Here is a 25,447-nt window from a genome sequence, read left to right on the forward strand (position 1 = left end):
AAGAGACCAAATGAATCCTTGGATAAGGTTGAGATGCTCTAGCTCCACAGGGACCTGTGTTTTGCACCCATCTTTCTTATGGAATATCAATGTGGAAATGTAAAAGACAGGATCAAAGGCTAATCATCAGTATTTTCGAAAAGTGTGGAAAAGAAGCCATGGGAGATAGTGTGCTCTCCACCGCAGAGAGCTCCATGTTGCATTAATACTCGTTTTTCATCTTGGGGTCTGCATTGTCTGGTACATTAGAAATCCATGGAGGGTCTGTTTTTCTGTGTGAAAGCAGTCAAACAGCTTAGAGCTTTTAGGCCTACAGCACAAACCTCTTTGGGTTGAGCTAACAGAGGACATAATCACAGCAGCAGGTTTGTTTTCTTCATTTGCCAGACACTGAAGATAAAAGAGCAGTGGCTGTCCATTGGCTTCTGGGTTGGCTGAAAACATAACTAGAGGCCTTAGGTATTTATAGTCATTTCTATTTCTCAACACTCAACTGCCCCAAACTCTTCAGCATGATTCTCTCCCATCCCTAGCTTTATGTACCTGCTCCTGCCGCTGCAGCCCTCTCTTCTGCAGGGCCAGTGATCTATGTGCCCTGTCAATCTTCTAGCTCAGCCAAACTCTCCCTCCCACCTTGGCTCCCCCACTTACTTTTGCTGATTTGTCTCTCAGAAGTTTCTAATCCTACTCTCCCACCCATAATTCCTCACTTGGTCTTAGTCTCCCACTTTCACATATCCACAGACTGTATCACTAGTGCATATTGTCCACTGTCTTTGATGATCATGAGAGAGATAATGCAGCACGTGCAGAAGGGAGAATGCTCCTGAGAACTAGAATACAGAGGAAGCTGGTGTTGTGAGTGCTAACAAGTTGGTTTTGAAGTGTAGGGGCATATGAGCAGAGGTGAACAATGCTTTGAATCTTGCAGTCTGAGAAAGCTTTCACGAGTAGCAAAAACGGGCTTAATTATGCCGCTAAAGCCACCATTGACTTCAATGAAACAAAACAGCCAATGCTGAGTGCTTTACCTATTCAACTAACATTGGTGATGCTACCTTCATATGGCACAAGAACAAATGCTAAAAGCATAAAGACATAGAAGTGGCTTGACTGATGTGGCCCTAGAGATTTAATGTAGAGCTAAAAATCCCCCCAACAGGTAGCATACTCTTGATTTTCAACCACAGCCAGCTTCTTTAGGTTGCATAATAGCAAACTCTACTTTTCCTCTACAATAAGTGCATGGTCCCAGAACAGCCATAAATCAATGTCTCTGTAATCTGAATTAATAAAGACTTATTTAAAACTTTCCAGTACCAAGTGTCAAAAGTTATTTTCCATCTGAAATACTGAAAAACACCAAGTCTTTTTTTCTTTGGGTCGTCCAAACGAACCCTCATTCTTCCATGGGCACAGGTGGTTCGGACTGCCAGTGTGCCAATAATTTGCCTCTAGAAAATGAGGTGCTAAGATTAAAGCCATGCATTATTGAGGGTTGTGCTGAATGTTTCTGAGCGTCCTGACTGTGTCCTCTTTTGCTAAAGTGGGACAGCCCTGGATAGTAGCAGAATGTCTTTTATATCCCACGTACTACTGTCAAGGACCAGTAGCAAGAAGCACTCTGGCAAAAAAAGAAGAAAAATGAGGGTTGCTCTAAATTTGTTTTCACAACACAGACTAGCTGTCCAGGTACAATTGACAAGAGGGTATATTTGTTCAGTCTTGTTACCGTTGCAGATGGAAGGAGAAAAGTTAAATGTCAGCAAGACCTGAGCATTTATTTTTGAGTTCCGACAAGCTCATTGCTGGTAGGAGTTGGATGTGCTCCTTTCAGTCCCAAAGGACAGGCTGGTGAGAAACCCTGATCTCCTACTGATTACAACACCCAAAGGTGAGGGCAGGTCTGGCTGACAGCACTACCACAAAACACTACCTGCTTCACTTGGCTTCAGGAGGCAAAAACCCAACTAGACATGGCTCTGAGCAACTCAGAGCAGTGGGGTTGGAGTAGTTATCTGTAGAGGTGCCTGCCAGCCTCAGCTGCTCTATGATTTGAGGACTTTCACACAAAGCATTACAGAAAACACAAAGCATTACAGCAAAAACTTGTGTTACTTTGTGAATGCGTTGTGCCAGCACCAGGGTGCCACCCGACAAGTATTGTTGCCATTACATTCATACTAGAGTCACGCACTTGTGCATGGACTAATACACTGTTTGCTTCTGTGACCATACACATGCATACCTGTGTGTTGAAGGTGAGCTGAATGGCAGGCAAAGGAGATATGTTTGCTCTTCCCCATCTCCCTAAACCTGGGTTACCAGAGAAAACAGCACGTTCTGCACAATTTTGTTTTAAATTCTAAACCAAATTCACCTTCAGTACCTCAAAGACATTGAGCTTTATCTCAGTAGAATAGTTCTTACCCTGATCTACAGTATTAGCTCTATTCCTTCAGCAGCCCAGTGGTCCTCTTTAGTTGTACAGATGAAACGGCATGTCTGTCTCTCCCCTGGCGTTATGCAGAGACATACCTCTCACTCTCTGCAGACCTTACTTCCTTACTTGGTTTTTGTTTTCTTCCATTTCTTTCTGTCCTGTGAGCTGGGGATGTCTGGGGGTTTGTTTATCTTCAGCAAACTCCTCTGCAAGTTGTTCAGCTATTCCCTTGGCCTCTCGGTTTACCATAAACCTCAACCACATGATTACATTGTTCTTTTTTCTTCTTCTTCTTCTTCTTCTTTTTTTTTTTTTAAAGTCTGCGAGTTACAATAAACAACCAGTATTCCATCCAGAATTATTTCTGTCCTCTTCTTGCCTACCCTCTCCTCACATTTCCTACATTTAATTTTGGCTCTTTTCCCCTGTCTTTGTCATTCAAATTCTTCTTTCCTCTTTTGGTATGTTTTTTTCTGCTCCAATAGATCATTCTTCCCCATATTTAAAGTACCTATTTTTTCTTTCTGTTGAGCACAAGTGAACTGGTACAGTTGAAATGAAGGATTTTATTTATTCATTTATTGGTTTAATGGAAATTTTTAATCTTTTTCACATTACCGGGCATTGTCCCTAACTGCCTCTCTACGGCTTGTCAGAAATGTATTCGTATACCACCAACACTCAAAACAACAGTCTGAGGAGAAGTCTGGATTTGGCTTTTGACTCATTCATCCCTTTCCTTCCCCCAGCTCACAGCAGAGCTCAACTTCCTTTTAAAAAAAGTCCTTCACTAGTTTAGAAGCTGTTTGATTTACTGTAAAAAATCCCCCAATTGGATCAAATCTGCTTTGTAAAATTAATGAAAAGCTGACCTGATTGTCTTGTGAAGATAATTCAGAGAGACATGCCAGTGCTCCTGACCCTCCTGAAGCACAATGCAAACAAGGACATTTCCTTTCAACAGCCATGTTTATGGAACTCTCCCTATCACCACCATATACCTCCAAACTTGGCTTGCTTCATAGCTAAGGTAACATATTTTTTTCTCTGTGCTAGTTTTGTTGCAGCATTTTGTGTGGGTAGCTGGGTGTGCAAAGTCAGAGGATGCTGGGTTTACGACTGCTTTCACCCTGATACCTGCTCTGTCAATATTGTCACGCTGACTCACTGTGTTTTCATCACAGTTTAAATAACCCAGAGATGCTTTCAATTGAAGAAGAAATGAACAAGCAAAGCCTGTTCATTCCTCTAGTTTTGTTTTACATTCCAGAAGTGGAAAGCAAGGATCTCTCTGATAATAATGAAATAAAGCCTGAAAATGAGGATGTTATTGTTGACTTTACAGGCACGGACTTCAAAATACGTGAACAATCCTCATGGGTCCTGCTGTGCATGAGAGTTAACTTCCTTCTCAGTTTATTCCTGATACATAGTACCAGCCCTGCCCTCCAGTGGCCCAGTAAAGCTACGTGCCCCAGTATTGCTATACTCTCTGGAGAGATCCCCTGCTACCTCAGGCTGAAGAGAGAAACACTGCAGGTGTAAGTCCTTGCACCACAGCCATGAACTCTTCACAGGTAGTGAAATGATAGCCAACAGACAATTGGGCAATATATATATATATACTGTCTATATGAGGATTTCTCTGGAAAACAGTGGGGAGGAAAGCAATATTAGGTATGCCAGGATGAGATCTCCCAAACGCTTTCTCTGCTTCTGCACTCAGAATCCACATCACCAGAGAGAATGGAGTACTAAACATCCCAAATTTCTCTCTGGCTGGGGAGAGTGATGAAAATATCGTTAACAGAGGCTTTTTCCTTACTTTACAACGCATTTAAATCTTCAACGTTTCCATATGAGAGAGGAAAACAGAATCCCAAAGAGAAGTGCTAAGCAAGGAAAGGCTGTTCTGTGTTTCAGCCTTGACAAAACAGATGCTCAGCTCATCTGTACTGAGAAGTATTGCTTCACAGAAAAAGGATTTTAATGCAGCAATGCCACCTCTCAAAGGAATCAGAGATAGTCTACTCTAGCTGAGTGACCAACAGACTAAAGGAAGAATCAAAGAAAGCAAAGATTTTTCTCAGTAGGCACTGGAGAAGCCTGAAGATTGTGGCTAAATGAGGTAGGATTCAAATATTTGGGAAAGCAATTGTTGTCTTACATTCCTGTGAAAAGCTCAAGGAAACTGTGTGGGCTGCAGAAGTCATCTCTAAACTAGCTTTCCAACACAGCATGGGGCATGTGTTGGCTTAGGACAATGGTTATAGCACAGCCCCAGCAACAACTTTGTGAGAATGTAATGAACAAGCAATAGCTGGCATGAGGTTTTAAGATAAATTCAGAAGTCTTGTCAGGGTCTAGAGACTGAGGCAGGACTGAAAGACCACTCAATGCTCCTTCCAGTGCTCCAGTTCAGCGCCTATGCTGACGTAAATGCATTTTATAATCCCACTGCATTCCAAAATTTTATTTGCCTATATGCCTACTAGAAAAAACATCCTACTGTATTCGGCTCTGATGTAATTCATTACTGGTATTTTGGAATAGGGACCTGGGCAGTTCCAAAATTATATCCCTGTGAAGATGCCACCATCATAGAGTGCCCCACATAAGTGAAAAAAGAACAAGGACCACAGAGATTTGGAGCCTGACAGTCTCAACTTTAGTAGCAGTGCCTCAATAGCACAGCTGAAATGCTTTTGATGTCACACAGTTTCTCAAGGGCTATTACTTGGCACCTTGTGGCTAGAGGCAGGATTCAGGTATTAGTGCCAGCATGTGTCATGGCAAAACAAATACTTATAAATATCATAAACTTGACAGGCTCAATAACTTGTTGCATTCAAGGACATAAAAATACAGCAGATGTTTTGGTGTAAATCCCAGTTCACAATATGCGGGTGATTTTTTTAATGAAATCTGCACAATAATTCTAACAGTCACTGGAATTAAAAAGTAGGCGTTTGTTAAAAACAAAATCCAAAGATACTCCCTATGAGGAGAATAATCCATGGTACAGAGCAGTATATATATCAACACAGGGATCAGGAATTCTTTGGTAGTTGTACAGGGAGAAGCTTCCTCACTTCTAATCTAATAAAAATCTGTAGGAAACCTAAAAAAATATACATTTTTCCACAGACAATACACTTTCATGGTTTGGAGAACTCAGTTTACAAAATGGGTGTTTATGTAACTCATAAAACTTCTTGCTGTTATCACACTGTGAAAACATCTGTTTTTAGAAAAATCACTAACATTTTTCCTTTGGGCTTTCATGATCTGCAGTCTTTTGTGTCACTTTGATCTCAGTAGGTGTCCCAAGAGCCCAAAGGACATTTGAAAGTCCTGGGAATGTCCACAGTATCCAAAGGACCCTTTACTCCTGGGTTTCATTTCTGTCATAATTGAGTCATTTTGGCCTTGAACAACTCACCTAAGCCAACACTGGATGTTAAACATAAGGCAACTACATATATTCAATCACTTGAGTGATTTCAGAGCTTTGAGCATCTGTAGTTGTCACAACCGTAAACTCATTCTGCTTATATTTACTTGTCTCACAGGTATATCATGCACTTGCAAGGCTCTAATAATTGTTAAAAACTGAAGCTTCAGATAAAAGACTTCACACAAATATAAGTTATTGTTAAAAGCAGGTCCTTTCTCCTGCCTGCTTTTTCCCCTACTCTTCCCAAATTTCTGTTCTTCTTCCAAGGTAGCAAACTACTAGAACTACTGACCTAGTAGGAGTTTGTTTCTCATGCAAGCTTATACATTACTGTATGTTGCTTAAAAAGGGCTATCACATGTCAAAATGCAACTTTAAACAACACTTGAGGTTTCTGAGGCAAAATCTCTCTAAGCATGGTAACAGAAGCATGCTTCTAAGAATAAAATTACCTCTCAGATGGGAAATCAGATAAATTGAGTGTCATGAGGTGTTTTTTTAATTAGGAATCCTATCCTACAAAGAACAAAGCATTAGTTACTTTGGGAAAACCCCTCACATTTTCGGTAAAGAAAGTTTTTTGAAATTAATGCATTATGCTTGTGCTCTGGTGATCCCACTTCATAAGCCTTCAAGTTGCGGGTGTGCGTCTTTCCATAAAGCCAGAACACAAAACAGTATTGTAGGTGAATTCACAAGTATAGTTAGCATACATTTGCCTAGGTTGTAAAAAAGGAAACAATTGAACACACCAATAAATGCTTGGCTGGGCAGCTGGCAGGGATAAAATGCATAAACTCCTTTAGAGACAGGGACAGAGAAATGTAGCAGCATCTCTAAAACAATGACAGTTCCCCTGAATCAGCATTTTTCTGTACCTGGCCCTTCCAGGAAGGGAAAAACGAAAAATCAAATTCAGCATCTGCTATCAGAATCCTCTGCACTGATAAGCACAACGGAGATCTTCCTGACACATGAAATTAGAGAATTAGGATTAATTTCCTGTGACCTAACGAGCAAGAATGGAGAAAATGCGCTTAAATGCTATTGCTTATTGCTTTTACTTTGTAGGTTAGCCAACACCTTCTAAAGAGAACTCTTAAGAAACACCATCCCCAAACTTACTTACTTTTAAGAACCTACAGAGCTGCTGCCACATTATAATTGTAATTATTATTTCATAATTACTCAATTTTCTAAAAAGAATTTTCCAGTTCTTACAACAAAATTCCTTTAAAGAGAAATTGCAATGACAACTTTCATGCAGGAAGCCCAGTGTAATGTTTATTGGTTACTGTCGTTTTATGTTGGTTTTTCAGAAGCTGGGTGTGGATTGATTGTTGGACCCAGAATGCACTGCTCTGGTGGGGACAGCAGGGTCATTTTCATTTGCTTTTATCTACAGAGAAGAAAAAGACAATATGATATAATCTTTCAAAAGAAAATCTCTGCTTTGCAATTTGTCACTCAGAGAGGTAATAATGGAGAAACAGTGCTAGGAGCTAGAAAGAATGATTATTGCTTCCTCACTCTATTGCAGCTGTAGCCTTTAGTCCGCTCTATTACAAAAGCTTTCTTCTTTATGACAGAGGAAAACAAATACTGTTTGCTGCTACTGATGGCCTGGATGAGGTTCACTGTGAGGTAGCTTTAAAAGAATGATACAACAAAATGTGCAAAAGCTAACTTCACCCTCCCACCGTTACGGATTTTTTTCCTGTCCTCTTATTAATTAGCACTAAGAACAGACTCATTTTATGTGAGGTACAAACTGGGGCTTTACATCCATCTATTGGAAAATCATTTCCATGGGCCTTCATATGCATGTTGCAGTCTAGCAGTTAAATTCCGTCTGCTTCTCTCAACTAAACTTTTTTAATGAGGCTCCAATCAAAAAGACGTCCTCCATACCTCGGCTGCCACACATTTTCATCAAATTTAAAGATACCAAGACAACTCAGCTTCTCAGAGGGCTTACTTCAGATGAGCTGAACAGCCTGCTGCACTTTTGTTTTCTTGATGTTTCAGAGAAGCATTAAGTAAAGCAGTTTTCACTAATCAAAAGAGACAATTACCTGCAAGAGCCAAAACTGAGGAATGAGCTTGTTATTTTGGTGTGACGGTTGTTCCTGAGACTGCGCCTGTATATGGTGCTCTCTTAACAGGAACAGGCTGACAGACCTGCAACAAAATATTTCAAATCTTTCACTATTATTTGTCTTCCCTTTGCAATTGCTAATTGGATACAATGAAAATAGAAGTGTCATGATCCCAACAGCTTCATCAAACCTCTCTCTTTAAAAGCACCCTCACATTGGGATTAAACTGTTCAGTTCTCAGCTTTCATCAGGAGCTCCGTGGCTCAACCTGTTCAACACTGTAACAAAGCAATCCTAAACCCATCTTTCAAAAGAAGTAACGGACCATGTTCCACCTCATTTTATTGACGTTTCTCCCTTCCTTAGTCCAAAAAGATCTTGGAGTGGCAAAAATCCAGAGGCTGTGGCACATAATTAATTAGTATTTGCTAAAACACAATCCTAAATCAATTAATCTGGTTGCTTCTGTATATTTTTTTAATTTTGGTTCAGCTACATCAGATATCCCAGGATAGAACAGGTACAGAGAAAACACACCTGAGCTGCTCTCCAGAACAGCTGACTCACTGCATATTCAAGCTGCAAGCTTGTTCTTTGTTAAAGTAATCACATTTTCCAGTGATGCTCTTAATACAGGTAGGAGAGGTTAATGAATATCAGTGAAACAAAGCGAGTCCTGCCTTGTGTGTGTATCAACCATCCACCATCCCAGCTGCTGGCTACAGGAGGTTGATCTGGCTGAAAAATCGCTTCTGAAGACATGCTGCATTTGATGTTTTGGTTAAGGGAAAATCTCTCTAACTTTGATGGGAAATAGAAACCACCACGGAAGTCTTTCAGAATTCTGTAATTATCAAATTTCTTATAAATTTTGGTTTAGTTTTGATATTAATATTCCTCTAGCATGGGATATAAGGCTTTAGCAGAGATGTCGGTATGTGGACTCACTAAAACTCATCTATGCTTGAGGAAGCACCTAATTACCATTTAATAACTGCAACAGATTCTCTTACATGAAAAGGAATGCCTCACGTTTTCGTTGGTGTAATGCCAGTGCAAATCTGTTTTCAATAGCTAGTTTCTATTACCATTACCTGGCATCTATTTTGCATTAAAAGCCAAATGGATCAACACTGCATAACAAATCAAGTGCTGTAATAATAAGCAGCCCTCATTAACAAAGTACTTAACATCTTCAATGTCCAGGGGATTAAATAGACTCACAGGCACACGCAACTTTGTGCATGATACATATCCCACTGAAGACAGATCCAAAGGACTATGATTTCTGAGTGGAACGCTGCAAAGAGAATCTATCCAGATTAAAAATGCAGAGTGATTCTGCTGCAGATGAAAAGTTCTCACTATTTTTAGCCTGTGACACCATCTTATCTGCAGCTGGCCATAGAATTGCATGACCTTTAGAGTAATTGTTTCAATTCAGTTACATGTTCAGTGGTAAGGGAAGATCTTTTCCCCAGACAAATTCACAGTTAGGACTACTGGTTCACTTTTCTTCAGGCACAGATTATTTTCTTTGTCCTTCCTTTTCCCCAGAAACGTTAATCTCCCTTCACATTGAAAAGGTGAATAGAATACATAAAATTTGTGGATGGAGTTAAATGAGGAATCTGGTTTCAAAATAAAAAGTGAAGTAGAAACAACACAATTAGATGCTTACACAATGCCAGTGAAAATATCTCTAGTTTATCTAATTTACACTGATTTGTACTGGTACAAAAAAAAAGTGCTTCTTTATGTTATGAAAACCAAAAAATGCAATAATCTCTTTTCTGTTCGTAGTTCCCAAGGAAAAACTGTATGGTCATGAGGTGACTTCCCTGCCCATCCACTGTATTACACTTATCAACTTGCAGGCAGCCCACCAGATCCTGTGAAAATGTGGCCTTTGGAGGAAAGCCTCACTCACCCACCTTTACATGCTTTTCTCTGTCCATCAAGGCAACAGCAGAGAGAAATATACAGAATTATCTTGGAATCATTTCAACAGGCTGTATCTCACACGGATGCTAGTCTGATTCAACTTTTAGATCCTGCAGTGAATCCCACTGATTCAGGTTATAATATTAAAATATACTGAGTCTGGGTGCTTTTGAAAATCTTGCTCGCAATAAGTAACACTAAGGTCACAAAAGTATTCTTCATGAATGCCTGAATGATGAACAGGCACTGAAATTTCAATTGTCATGTATTTTGTAATATTGGTATTAAAAAAATATAAAACGAGAGCTTGAGCAGAGCTATCTTGCTTGGTCCAGCAGTGCATTTGCACGTGTTCTACAATATTCTACAGGGTTTAGCACCAAATATCTGATACATGAAAGGTTTGGAAAATTATTGATTTCTTCCTCAGTGTAAGATTTCTTCCTGCATATGATGTTAAGCTTCTCTGATTTTCAGTGAAATCAGTGATGAAATGCAGCAGTTAGTCAGATTACTCATGAGTAAAACTTTGCCCACTTTTATTGCAAGTAGGACGTGCTTATTTTAAAAAGTACCCAGCCTTAGTCTATGAGCTGCACAGACTACCCTAAGAGCAGGAACTAGTCTATAATATTTTTCTGTAAGATAAAGAGCAAAGAAAATTGAGTCCTTAGTTTTGTCTCCTCCCACCTTGGCAGATTTTGATTAGTAAGGGAAATTACCATTGAATCCCCAAACGTCTCTTCCCAAGAGCTAGTTATCCTCATGTTGTACAAAACATTACAGAGATTTATTAGTTTAATTAACCTGCTCCCGCTGTCTGACTCGTTTGTAGACATATGGAGGGAATGGTGGACGGGAGACGTATTTGCCTTCTCCTGCTGTGACATTGAAAGTTCCTCCCTCATAAACCACTTTGCCTCTTGAAACCGTTGCAACTGGGACTCCATGGCAGATCATTCCTTCAAATATATTGAAGTTGTTGGCCTGGTGATGTGTCTTTGCAGATATTGTCCTGTGTTTATGAAACAAAACAACACCCAAAACTACTATAATCCTTGCATTTTACTTCATTATAAAATTTTGATAAATTGATAAAGGAAAAAAATTTAGCAGCATTATTAAACAACAACATTGCACAATACCTCATGGAACAGCTGTAAAAATAGGATAGAGCAATAGCATTTCATTGAACAGTAATTGCATTTCAAAAGAATGAAGGGGGAGTCAAAAGGACAAAACTTTGCAGCCTTGAAACCCAAAATTTTCCACTAGAAAGAGAAGTAGTGGAAAAAAAATCAGGTTGTAATATTTTATTTGGATAACATGATTTCATTCTGCCTTGTCAAGCAAATATCTATGCATGATAAGGTCAGAAAAAGCTCTGACCTTTTAGCTAGAATGACTTGCAGTTTCAAGTTTGGAAAGTATGGTTGTAATGTTTCAAAGACTGAGACTCACAAATAACATAAAGACTATTTCACTGGAAAATTGGTAGATGGTAATGAATTTTGGTAACTTCTAATGTGAGATGGATTGATCCAGTGACTGACAGCACAAATACCTCGGTGTTGCTAAATAATAGTGACAACATCACACTTCTACGTATCCCTCCTCCAAGGCTATTAAGCAAATTCTTTATCACAGTGGAAAGAGTGAGCAATAGAAGTCAGACCTCTCTTGTATTCACGAGTCCTATGAATACTGTCAAACAACTTTATCCATGGCCCTACTAAGAGTTTGTGAACATATTCCTGTAGCTTATTGCATTACCCTTATGGGTCCGATTGCTAGAACAGTAAGTAAGAACAACTGTAATATAATTATCTTTAGCATTCTCTGGGTGTACATCATCTCTATTTGCACAATAGCACTGGGACACACAAAGAAAAATGGAAAAGATAATTTGAGCAAACAAAAACAGAAAAAACAAGAAAGATCCTTCAACTCAGCATCTGAGCTGTTTAAATGTACTAGAGCAGGATCACTAGAGGTAAACACACCTCAGAGGTAAGTACGTCCTTCATAAAAAGATACAAAATGAATGGAAGTTAGCACATTTAAAAGTAATAACCATTTGTACAGATAAACCTTACAACATGACAAAACGCATTTGCCAGAGCAATACAAACTTGTATAGAACTCACTCATAACTGTTCTGTTGAAACAAGCTTTAGATCATGCTGCTCTTTCTGAAGGTGAAGTGCATTCTCACTAATGGAGATGACCAAAATTCATCTGTGATTTAACCCTTTGACACTATCAATTGCACTGAAAATTTCAGGTAGCAAGTGAGCAACCAATTAAAATAGAACTAGACAGTATGCTAAGGTCTGAAGCTCACAACTTAGCAGCCTTATGCAACTGACTGTTTGCTGCTGTATCAGCCATTTCAGTAGCAGGCAGCTTGCTGGGAATCTTAGCTAAATTCTAATGTTTGCTCTAAACATCTGAACACTATTAACCACTTGGATAATGGCAAGAATGGCTGTAACCTACTTATCATCCAAGAAACCAAGACCACCACTGTAGTGAGGTATAACATAATAGCTGTCTCCAGCACCCTAAGTGATGCCTGACATAAGGAATTACTCAACATGAAAGAGAAGATTCTAACACCAGGCTTCAAAAACCTGTATTGGATTTTTTTAAATAAAATTTGTAAAATTCTCTGATTTTGATTATAAATCACAGTGGCTTTTGTTTCAAGAAACCCTTTCTTAAATGGAGACTGGGATCAGAATTATTACTCCAACATTTAAAAGAACATTCTCATCTACAAAAAGGATACTGCAAAGACATTAGGCCCTGTTTTGTTCCTGCTTACATCAGTGTTTCCATGTAATTCACTTCAGCTGTTTTTTGATACACCCGTCTTGCAAAGAGGTTTTAGGCTATCAGTATAAAATTGACATATGTCTAGTACCAAAGAAGAAGACATGTTTCTGAAATTGTCTTTCTTCATCCCAGCGCTTCTATCCTACTCATTTACAGTCAATTAGCAATTACTTCAGTCTAAGAGAAATTAACCACATTTTCTCTGACTCTGAGAGGATTCAGTGACTAGTAATTCTGTATTTATTCATGCTGTAAGTGAGAAAGGGCTTTACAGCCACTCCTAAAATATTATGTCTAACTAAACTACAAACTGAGGTTTGAAATTTAGAAAAGAGCGTCAGATTAGACTAACACAGCAAGCTTTAGGGTGAAATTCAAGACTGTGCAGGTGGTCAGCTCAAAAGTTATGCCCTGAAGCTTCGTTAAGGAGTTAGAGGTCCAGTTTTCATTTCAAGTGAAACACAACACAAGAGCGTAATAAACATGTCTACACCTCAGTCAGAGTCACTACTAAAGTGAGTTACAGTCAGGCAGAGGGGGGATTGGATGAAGGGAAACCATGAGACTTTACAGTGATCTTCTAACCCTCATACTGTATTAAACTACACCAGCCCAGTGAAGGTGGATCTGTTGGACTAGAGTGAGCTCTAGAACTTAATCTTCGACTGCTGTGAGGATTGCCACTTTAATTTTTGAGGTGGGCAAAAGAATATGAAGAATTTAATTACTTTCAATGGAAACTGGACGCACAGCTCACAGTTTTCTTAAAAACTTCCAGGTACAGGAATATGAAGGAATTCTGCAGTCAACAGTCCTTAGGCAAGAATAGCTGCTCCACATCTCAGTAAAGGGACAACACCTATTTTATAATTACTTAATTAACTAGTTTAAAACACAGTAATAAAGGCAGCTAAAGTGACCTGAGTCCATTGTTGAAAACAACTGCTTTGTTGACAGCTGCCATAGAAAACCAACTTATGTAAGACTGAGTATTTGAGCTGTAAGCAACTTCTCCCAGTGCTTACAGTGCAGTATCTCTAAGCTTTTCAGAGCTGGGGGTAGGTGAGAAATGCCAGCTTGCTGAGGATAGTACCAGCCCTTGTGAGTTGCCTCTTCACATCACTTTCAGATGCTTTTGAACTCTCCACATTGTTAACCTGCTTTTCTAAAATTTAGAAAATCACCTTTCTGTGCTGTCCTGAGCCACCACCCATTTGTAATAATAACCAAGCTGAACTTTGTTAGAGTCAGTTTTATTAAAAAAAAAAAAAAAAAAAAAAAAAAAAGGGGAAAAAAAAGAGAGGAAAAAGAAGAAAGACGAAACCTTAAAATCTATGTGCAAAAATGCTAGCAGTGTGAAAAAAAAGGCCATAATATGGATTAAAACACCCGTGGCCTATTTTATATTAAGGAATTGCAATAACTGCACATGCAAATACATGCAGGCAACTATTCAAAAAGTTATATTCCTAGACTTTTAAAAAATATCTTTATATAAGCATTGCCTTTGAGTAACCATATGAAGTGAGATTTGTGGATAAAATAACAGATATAAGAAGAGGTAGGAAGTTAATATTTGGGAGCTCGAAGTCAAAGTGACTTCTCTGAGGGATGGGATCTTTATTTCATGCAATCATATCTCCTAAAATTCATCATTTTAAGATGGGTAGAGAATGACAACAAAATTATTTTTCTGATTATGGTAAGTAACTCCTTTGTCAACAATACCATCAGTCCGGTCCTATTAACCACTCCAAGCTGATGTGGGCTGGAAGTGAAAATTGTCAAACTGCATAATGGGCAGGAGGGAAACAGTAATGAGAAATTAAGCTTGAAGAAAGGCATAAAAAGAGAAGAAAATACAAACCAGTCTATTCAGTGACTAAAGAAGATCTGGAAGGGATTACCAGGGAGAAAAGGGCAAGGTTATATAAGGGGAAAATAAGAAGGATTTCATTTTTTTGGTAACATTTCCAAGATTCAGTTCTGTAAAGAGAGCAGCTGACATTTTGCAAGACAGCAAGTTACTAGGGAAACGTACATCATGCTTTCTCAGAGAGGCTTATTTTGTTACAGTTCACAGAACCACAGAGTCATTGAGGTTGGAAAGCATCTCTGGAGATCACCTATTCCAAGCCTTATGCTCTGATCAGGGTCAGCCAAAATAGCTTTCTCAGGGCTGTGTCCAGTCAGGTTTTAAGTCTCTCTGAAGATGGAGACTCCACGATCTCTTTGGGCAAACTGTGCCAGTGTTTGATTGCTCTCACAGAAAAAAAAAAAAAAAAAAAAAAAAAAAATTTTTTTCTTGTTTATATAAAATTTCCTGAATTTTAATTTGTGCTTACTATTTCATTCTCCATGTCCCCTTCATTTGAGGTGACAGGCCTTTGACAGGAATTCTAGTGAATTAGTGTATATTCATGCATGTACATGCTTGCACATGTGCAAAAGAAAATGGGGCTATTAAAAATGCCAGAACATACTTGTCCTATGCATACGTATTTGTATGCCACATTATTTCATTTTGCCTCATTGTGTCTAGATGCAGTTATCCATATACTCAGTATTCAAAATTATGTTCATTCATCAAAAGAGTAAGACAGTTGCAGCATTATTTATTCTAATCATCTGCTAACATCTTGATTTCTTCCTCTTTCATGGCACAAAAAATTACAGGCAGTTGCTTGGCAAAGAATGCTTCAATGTTGTAACTTGTCCCCGCTTAAGCTTCTGAGGCTGAAGACTGTGAGACAGACATAGGCTGCAGAGTTTGATTCTGACAAATGCAAGATTTATCCATGGACATATCTACCTACACACAAAGGCATTGAGGGAACATATGCCAGCAGACTGGGGCACTCTGACTTCTTGCTGATTTGTGTCCAGTGACTGTTTCCCCCAAAATGCATAAGCAACACTGGAAACGGGCTAGAAATCATGTCTTCCCTAGTCCTGTCATAGCAGGTAGATTACAGAGTAACATGTCCTTTTCCTTTCTTTCCTCCTCACCTCAGGACTACTGCATTCCCTGCTAATCAGGGACCCTGCTCCAGCAGCTGGGTGCTTGGGGCTGCAGCTGTCACTGCTGTGCTCAGGGTTGAGCCCAGCTCCATTGGTACACATGGGGCACATGCTGGGCCTGCCAAAGAGGGCCACTCCTGAAGAGCTCAAGGAGGATGGGGTGAGAGGCTGCTACCTGCACAGCCAGCTCTGCCTCTGCATTCAAAAGCAGCTAACTTTTAGGCTATATTTAGCAAGTGGAAAAAAACTGTCAAGTAAGGCTTCCAAGACTTTATGTTGTTATAATGAAGCGGCTAGACTTAGAAAGTTAAACTCCATTTGAGATCGGTTTTTATCCCTATGGGTGTTTGATTTTGCCTTCGGGGCCTGATCCAGGGTTTATTTGCAAGGCTCCGACAGGCTACAGTGAGTTTATTGAGCCCTAATATCTGCCAGGAGCTGAGCTGAATGTCTCTTACGAGATCTTTAGCACCTTCTGGCCCTACTTTACAAGGGATGCTCAGCTATTTCCATGGCGTGAATTGGGTACTGCAGTATTCAGATTCCTTGCTGAGCATCTCTGAAACAAGCCCTAGAGATTTTGTTTTCTTGATTGCTTTCAAATAGCTGAAGGCATCAGCTATAGAGGGCACTGACTTGCTGGCAGGTGACATTCCTTTTTCCTTGCTTATTCTGCCCTCTCCTTCTGGAACAGTCTTTACAGTCACTTTTCTTTCACAAACTTGGGTCTGTCATACTATTTGTGTGCAGCTGAAAGAAGTCAGTGAACATACTTGATCAAAGCACAGACTAAAATGAGGTGGTACAGTGCGTACACACTTGCTGCCTACATGCATTTTTCCAAGGAGTTTTCATAGAACAATCCTGTGTGTACAGGCTGTGCTTGGGATGCTGAGAGTGTTGAGGTCTGCAAGACAATGTTTGGTAGCACATGGCTGCAATAAACCAACAGGTCCCTTTGGTATTTGTGTGTTCTTTAATTAATATGCAATGAGTACAAGGAAGCTAAGAAATAGACCTAACCTGGCAGAACTCACAGCCCGCCTTTTCTAATGCAGTTTCTAATTAATTTATACATTTAATGTGTTTCTTCACAATAATGCTTGCTTTCATGCAAACCCATTAAAACCACTATTTAGAAGCTTTTAAATACAGTAGCAAATCTGATAACTGTTCATTTAATATTTTCTGCAGAAATTACCATAAAATGCAACAGAAATAGGCCAGTCAATGAAGGTCACCTGTAGAAGGAAAGCCTCAGATAAAGTGGAAGAGTGCTGGAAGTGGAACCTTGAATTGCAATTGCTCCCAGCTTGCAGAGCTGTCACGTTGAATTCACTAGGTTTTTGCAACCTAGAAAGAGAAAATCCTGAAAGCCCAGATAGCACACGACATGTTGCTACTGTGCAATTATGTGGGAGGGGAAATGCAGGTGATTTTGTAGGTATATGATTTTGTATTTTGAAGAGCTTCACTACCTTTCAGAATGACTTCAGAATCTTCCCTATAGACTAACTCTGACAGATTGTGATAATACCAGTTCCCCACAGCAATACTCCAGCAATTGTCTAACTCTACGCTAGTATCAGCCAGTATTTTAAGACCAGAGCAATACAGCATCAAATCAGAACTAGAAAATTGTGTTTTCCTCTCTTACAAGATTTAGATTTACGAACAAGAAAAAAAGTCATGCTCAAAAGAGGAAGGACTTAGCAAGAAAGAGGAACAAGCCTATTGTGAAACTGAAAATCACTCCCCAGTGTCAACAAAGCATGGGAGGCTGAACCTTGTGTAATATCTTAAGTGGCTGAAATCTACTAGCGAGACCCCTTTGCTTCTGCTGGGCTGTTTGTGCCCTCTTCAGGATTTGTAGTGAAATTAATACACAAGCACTACTGAGATTTATTTATAATTACTCATGTAGTTCACACAATAGTACCTGCAGAGAGGTTTGTTCCCAGCAAAGCCAAAGGGATAAACAATGAGAACAGTACCAGATCAGGAAAAAAGTATTGGCTAAACTTAAAATCAGCTTGCTCAGTAAGAAAATACAGTTTAATATTTGAAAACATATTTGAAGAAAAACTGCACCAAAAAGGCAACTAGAGCACTCAGGAGAGAGTGAAGGGAGGTAGAAGGAATGTTTGAGAGGCAAAAGGATAAATAATTACAGGAGCTGACAAAGCACCTTGAGAACAATGTCAGAACTCTGTTATCCTAGATTCATTTTTCCCCAGGGCAGAGCAGAAGTGAGCTCAGAAAAGAAGCCCTCAGGTTTTTTGTTTAATCAAAGTTCATAGCTCCACTGTCCTGAAATAGCTCATTGCTACTATCTCAAAACATGCTTGCTCAACATGCCAGAAGGCACAACGCACATGAAAATCTCTCTGACCCAGCGTTGGGCAGGCCTCCGTGTTTATTGGGGTTGACACTCCTGAAACTTCTTTTGCTGGTGCTGCCAGTTTTTTGTGGGATTTCTGAATAGCAATTTCCATGTCCTAAAGCTTTGCAGCTTAAAACACAGAATGTTTTTCTCTCACTCTCACATGTTTTAGGTACTCATTAATATACTGAAATGAGTGAGAATTGCATTATCAAAAATTCAAAAACCAGAAGATTGGTCAAGAAATTTTTGTTTGCATAGTTTAAACCTAGGATTAGGGCGCTTTTTCCTCCACTTGGCTTCTAAAATCAGATTTGCCCAGTTACGTTTCAAAACTGTAAGGGGAGTCTTCAACTCTTTTTTCAAAGAAAAAACAACAGCTGAAAATCTAATACCATCTGAGTTACAACAGCTCAGATTTTAGGATAACCAAACACTGTGAAAACCTTGATGAAATCTGGCCATACTGTCCTCATACCCAACACCCTGCAAAGCTCATCTAGGGTTAGTGATTGCTATCTTCCATGGACTTACTGACTGTTTGGATGTCACTGATTTCAAGGAGGGTCAATGTGTGCCTTCAGTGCAGTCGTATGCTCACACAGCTCACTAGAGCTGAGCCCAAGACAAAAGCACCAGCCCTGCACATCTCCCGACCTGCTACTGCTGTTGTGTGCAGGGCTGGATGTGGTCAGAGGTAAGACACAGCTGTCAAAGTGCCTGCAGATTTATGCTAACCAGCTCAGCAGTTGAACAGTGGAGATGCACTTGCACAGCCCATAGGCATCTCAGCTGAGAAAGACAGCTCACCAGGTGAGCCGACTCTGTGACAGCCAGCTGCCAGACCATTTCCAGGGAGTTTAAGCAAGACCAGGATGGGCACAAAAGCCACAGCAAGACTCAAGATGTATAATTCTTGAGATAGTGACCTGAATATGGAGCTGGCTGATGGTGTGAATATACCTGAAGACAGGAGCCAGCTGTAATGCACTGTATGCTGTGTGAGTTGAGGCTTGTAGAAAGACACTGTAGTGTAAATGTACCTTTGTAGTAAAAATGTACCATGGTGTAACAGGTTTGTGTGTGTGTGGCAAGGTTTTGGTAGCAGGGAGGTTACAGGGGTGGCTTCTGTACAAAGCTGCTAGAAGTTTCCCCTATGTCGGATATAGCCAATACCAGCCGGCTTTAAGACGGACCCACCGCTGGCCAAGGCCGAGCCCATCAGCGACAGCGTTTTTCGCCTCTGTGATAAAGTGTTTAAGAGAGTGAAAAAGTTGTTGGGCAGCAGTAACTGCAGCGAGTGAGAGGAGTGAGAATATGTGAGAGAAACATCCTGCAGACACCAAGGTCAGTGAAGAAGGAGGGGGAGGAGATGCTCCAGGCGCCGGAGCAGCGATTCCCCTGCGGCCTGTGGTGAAGACCATGGTGAGGCAGGCTGTGCCCCTGCAGCCCATGGGCGGTGGAGCAGATGACTGCCTACACCCCGTGGAGGGCCCCCATGCCGGAGTAGGTGGATACCTGAAGGAAGCTGTGACCCCGTGGGAAGCCTGCACCGGAGCAGGCTCCTGGCAGGACCTGTGGCCCGTGGAGAGAGAGAAGCCCACGCTGGAGCAGGTTTGCTGCCAGAGACCCCGTGAGGGGGGTTCATGCTGGAGCAGTCGGTTCCTGAAGGACTGCACACCGTGAAAGAGACCCATGTTGGAGCAGTTCATGAAGAACTCAACCTGTGGGAAGACTCACACTGCAGAAGTCATGGAGGACTTTCTCCCGTGAGGGGGACCCCATGCTGGAGCAGGGGAAGAGTGTGAGGAGCCCTCCCCCTGAGGAGGAAGGAGCAGCAGGAACAACAGAGTGAAGAACTGACCACAACTCCCATTCCCTGTTTTCACCTCTGCCACTGTGGGGGAGGAGGAAGATAAATTGGGATCAAAGTTAAGCCCAGAAAAGAAGGGAGGGGTGGGGGGAAGGTGTTTTAAGATTTGGTTTTATTTCTCATTACTCCTCTCTGAGTTAATTGGTAATAAATTACATTTAGTTGAAATTGAGTCTGTTTTGCCCGTGACGGTAAATGCTGAGTGATCTCCTTGTCCTTATCTCAACCCCACAAGCCTTTGTTATATTTTTTTCCTCTCCCCTGTCCAGTTGAGGAGGGGGAGTGATAGAGTGGCTTTGGTGGGCACCTGCCATCTGGCCAGGGTCAATACACCACACATGGCATCAAGTCATACAGGGTGAGAGATGGGCACATCTTTTGTCCATCTGTTGATGAAGTGACAAGCTGTACTCTAGCAGACTTTCTCTGCACAAAATCAGAAAACTCCTTAAATAAAAGAAAAGCATGTACAGCTTGAGCTTCGGAACTGATCTCACTCCCAGCTCTACTGCTATATTTGCTCTATCAGCTAGGGAGAAGACATTAGGAGTGCAAGACCCCACACTGTCACCACCCATCCTAACAACCTTTGAATATGTTTGAAGTAGCTGTAAGTTCAAAACACAAGCTTGCAATGGGTCATCCTGCAGGAACACAGGCTCCACTCCTGGCTCTTTGCAGTGGGGGGGAACTAAACATACTCCAGCACTTAACAGAGTTACTCTAAGATCCCAAAATGGTTGGTTTTACTCTTAGGTTACCAAGTTCTGGTAGCATAATATGCAGACCTTTTTATTTTTGCATTTGGTCAGCAATTGTTTTAAATCCATCTAGAGATCAAAGATCGCTGCTAACATACACCATTGTAGGAGACAAATTACCTGTAAATAATTCATGTGAAGTGCTGCTGAAAACCACCATAATCTCACACCAAAGTCTTATCGCTTTACAGAGGCTTTGAGATATTTCTTTCCTGCAGAGAGGCTGGATGCAAGGAAGTAACTACCCATACATACCTTGTAGCTTTGGGATCCCAAATTACGATGTCAGCATCAGAACCCACAGCAATTCTCCCCTTCTTTGGGTAGAGGTTAAAGATTTTTGCTGCGTTTGTGCTGGTAACAGCCACAAACCTGTTTTCATCCATTTTTCCACTGTACTGCAGAAAAGTACACATAAGCAAACTCATTACTTTTTTAAATAAGGAATGAAAAAACTGTTCCTGTTGTTGAAAAGGCTAGGATGAGTGACAGCTCTCTGCCATCATCACATCAATACTTTTTTAAATGTCATACTGAAGAGTTTAAAAGAAATAAAAATAACTAATATTCTCAAATGCACATACTGCCATGTACTTTCACTGAATACAATAACTTTATCTTACTTTACGCGACAGCAAAGGGAAAAAAAAAGACAATTTTAAAGCCAAACACTCTGTGGATCCAGTCCCAAGTCAACCAAAATCAAATTTTTTAGTTTGCTTTGAGTCCTGCTCATCAGTTTCCTCAGGAGACATAACATCTCTCAAGTATCTAGGTTCTGGAAAATGGTGAGACAGTATTAAGGAGTGCCTAGAAGATGATAAAGGAGAGGCAAGGCATGATATGTAATATAGGAAAGATAATTTGCAAATCTCTTCAGCAATAACACAGAGGATTGTACTATTCAGTAAATATTTGAGATCAAGTAGTATACAAAACTTTCGCTGATGTGACGCATCAGCAAAATGGCAAACAATAATAGACATACATGTGTCTTGGGACTGTCCACTGCTACACAACTCATTTAATCCAGCGTCCGTGACTGTTGTTTGCTTGCAAAGCCAGCCACACTGACAGTAATATTGTGCATAGGTCAATCTAGGAATTAGAATGTCATAAAAACATGTTTGTATGGTGGCCTGTAAGCAGTCATCTGAGAAGAAAAGCATAATGTAAGTGGTCAACACCACTCTTCTAAATAACTCCCTCCATGTGTGTGGGAAGGGAGAGAAGCTTTCCAGACAAACTCTCACAGCTCTGTAAGGAAAGGGAGGATATTACTGATTAAAGAATCTTTTGAAAAATTATCTTGCACAACAGGATACACTATTCAAAAGCAGCACTGGTGTACATACTCATATCTCGCTTTCATACTAACGCCAAGATGGATTATATTCCCATTCACACCACAAATAATCACACTAGAGCTATACCACAGGTGAATATAGGCAAAAGTCTGCTTTGTACATCCCAGCTGGAGCTGAATGCCAAATACAGAGAAACAAGAGAGATTCTGAACCACATCCTTACCAAGTGCGTGAGGTAGGTTATTCTACTGTGGCAAATAAATATGTTTTGCAGTGCATTATCAACAAGACTTCACTACCGCAAGAGAACTCAACATTAATTAGAAAGTTGAACTAGAATCTCCGGAATGTATCAATATTGTATCAGCCGGAGCAATTGTAACACCCAGTAAACAGCAGATCCTTCACCAGATTACCTCACCTCCCTCCTCATCAGACTACCCCATACCCAAAAATCCTGGCCACTAGATTTCGTATTTATATTTGTTTAGAGCCTGAAGGACATTGTCCTGAGATGCATTGAGCATGTGTTGGCACTGAGAATCTGAAGTCAATGGGGCTTGGAGGTATTCATCTTATCGTATCACAGCACTGAGCCATACATCAGAGAAGCATTTCTTGTCTCTAGCTTGTTTCCTCTGGCTGAAAACACAAAGCAGAATTTGACAGGCACACACCCAGTGTGGAAGCTCCTCTAACAGCTAAGTTCGAGAGAGATCAAAGAGGAAAAAATACAGAACTGACCAAGTCGGAACGGTGGGGATCTCTTTCCTTTTACTTTACTTTCATCTGTTGAAAAAAAATGCTGCAAGTAAATATACTGTGCACTAGCACTGAAACAATAGCAGTGCTTTGCTGCTAAATGGTGGAAATTATTCTCTAGTGCTATATTTTAAGCACTAAGAATCTTCTTCTATCTCCCAGGAGCATAAAGTGAGAGTTAGCAAGGACTCTGTTATGGTATTTGATCAAAGGAGTTATTCTGTGATAAACACACCTGATAAAACTGGAGAGTTGGTAACTGCTGAGAGATTATATTTTGTTGGAGAAATCAATTACCTCCATGTTCAGACATCTTGATTATACTTACTACTCCTTTTTCCCATATGACTGACATCCTGTCTTCCACACCATTCACTCCATTAGGGATTTTTGTGAAGTCATCCTTCCCCAGAGCTTTCTGGCATATGTCAAAGGTGCAATTGTCAGTCCCTGTCACAGATAGGTCATCACTACAGAGAAACAAAGTTCATTATGAATCAGAGCATGTACCAGACTGTGCCACACAGAAAAATTTGCTGCAAGGCTGCGTAGATCCATCCATCCATCCTGCAAGTAAAAACTGGTATGAACTGCCAGCCTGTCTTCAGTCCCATCCTCCAAGAGTAACTCCACTGTAACAGCCAGTTCCACTGTGAAGCAGTTTCCTCTTCAGAAACCCCTCAAAACAAACCAAGCACCAAAATTAACACTTTTACTTTGTATATGTCAAAGGTGTCCCACAAATAGGGCTGTTGCACTTTGCCCAGAGCAAAGTGATGGCTTGGTTCCATCCTCACTTAGGGCAATTTTAGGCTGTGTCACTCCTTATACGCTGTGAAATTACTATGGATCTGCACAACCATCAGCCAGTGTCCAGGCATACTTTCACAGACTCTTCTGCCAAATTCAACCCTTTTGTGCAGCTAGGCTTTATTGGTAGTGAAATACCAGCAAACCATGCATTTTGTTAACTTCAGGTATCTGAAGGTTACCTCTGTTCCTACTTCCTTCTGAAGGAGATGATATCAACTGGACAACCTATATCTACCTTCAAAAGTCAGCAGGCTTAGTTTTTATGCAGCATCCATATTTCAAGTGAAAAAGGCAGCTGGCAACAAAGACCAGAACCCCAGCTGTGACCCTGCTTTTTACACATTTCCCACCAAACTTACAGCCTTAATGTCCCCATAGTCATGTTTCAATTTTTGCTGCAGTATTAACAAGGCAGGGCTTACTGATTAAAATCAAATGGTCTCAGAAGGCCACAAGAGTTCAGAGAAACAAAGTCTGAACACTTTCTAATTTCTGTAACAAAAAATGGTTTTCATCTATGGTTTCACCTTCCATTTCTCCTTCCTGATAATGTAACATTCTGTAGTTAGAAAATGTCCAGGGCATCAATCCATTATTATACACTCCAGACAGAAGTTGCTGTGTATTTGGGCATCAGCTGTCTCTGTTTGTTCATCTGCTTACTTGGCCAGTAAGTTCATGAGGAAACCAGGAGTAGATGGATCTGGTCTCAGTGGAGGTCCCATGACATATGCTGCAGCATGAGCCCAGTCTTTATTCCAGTAGTTGGTACCATCAGTGCCAAGACTAGCAGCAATAGGCTCCCCATAAACCACCTTTCCTGAAAAATGTAAAGCATCAGTATCATCATCAAACAACATAAAAATCAGTATCTTCTATTTTCTCTCTTCCAGATATTTTGGTGGCAATGGATTTAAATTTGAATGAGTGTTTCAAATTAAACACCAACATACGGAAGGACATAATAAACTAAGCTATAAGACAGCATCTCTGTTCTGAATATTCTGCTGGTGATCTCCCAATATATTTCCTCATAAGAACATTGCTTGGGCAAGTTTTTTAATTAAATTGTTGACAGATATATTATAATGGGTTTACACATTGTTTACCAGGCATGTGACTGAGATTTCAAAAGGAACATAGTCCTCAGTTTCATTAATTATGTTCAAGATCCATATATTTCTTTGTAGCGCCTGTTTGGTGCTCTGAGATTACTGACTTTGTAACAATGTAGGTTATATACAGCATACAGACTTTGCAAGGTGGTACTTTTAATTGTCAGGCTATAATTGTTCCAGGAAGAACAATATGGCACCAGGCATAAATTTAAAGAGTATAAAAACATTTCCCAACCCAAAATCTATAAATAATTTAATTTAAAAGTTACCTCCCAAATTTTTATTTTTAATTCTTTTCTGCACAGTATTCTAGATTCCTCAGAAGCTGTTAGCCCCTGGATAGAGCTATCATACTTTAACTATTTTTTCCTCCTAGGAAACATGGGTTTGAAACTCGTCAGAACAAGATGGGAGATGAAACAAGATGTTTCACTCCCTGAGGAGGTGGTTTGGCCACTTTGCAGTTCTGTAGGTGACAGGCGGTAATGTCCCTGACTGAGATGGTCACCAAAGAACCAGAGCGAGCTGGGACCTCACACACCCACTTGCAGGCTGCTTGGTGCTGGTTAAAGGCAGCCTCTGCTAGATCCCAGCAAAAGCTTGCTTCCTCCCCTGATCCCTACAGACA

General features: G+C 40.4%; 1 protein-coding gene across 1 annotated transcript in view; it reads right to left on the minus strand.

Moving 5' to 3' along the window:
• Positions 1–8,006: 8,006 nt before the first annotated feature.
• Positions 8,007–25,447, minus strand: part of DPYS (dihydropyrimidinase) — a 30,609-nt gene continuing 13,168 nt past the window's right edge. The window contains exons 5-9 of the mRNA XM_086466024.1: positions 24,365–24,521; positions 23,217–23,358; positions 21,075–21,217; positions 10,751–10,958; positions 8,007–8,081 (exon numbers count right to left, since the gene is read on the minus strand). Of these exons, the coding sequence (XP_086322150.1) occupies positions 8,007–8,081; positions 10,751–10,958; positions 21,075–21,217; positions 23,217–23,358; positions 24,365–24,521 (725 nt within the window). The remainder of the gene's footprint in view (positions 8,082–10,750; positions 10,959–21,074; positions 21,218–23,216; positions 23,359–24,364; positions 24,522–25,447) is intronic.

This window comes from Leptosomus discolor, chromosome 5 (genome assembly GCF_034619465.1).
Source record: "Leptosomus discolor isolate bLepDis1 chromosome 5, bLepDis1.hap2, whole genome shotgun sequence".
NCBI lineage: Eukaryota > Metazoa > Chordata > Aves > Leptosomiformes > Leptosomidae > Leptosomus > Leptosomus discolor.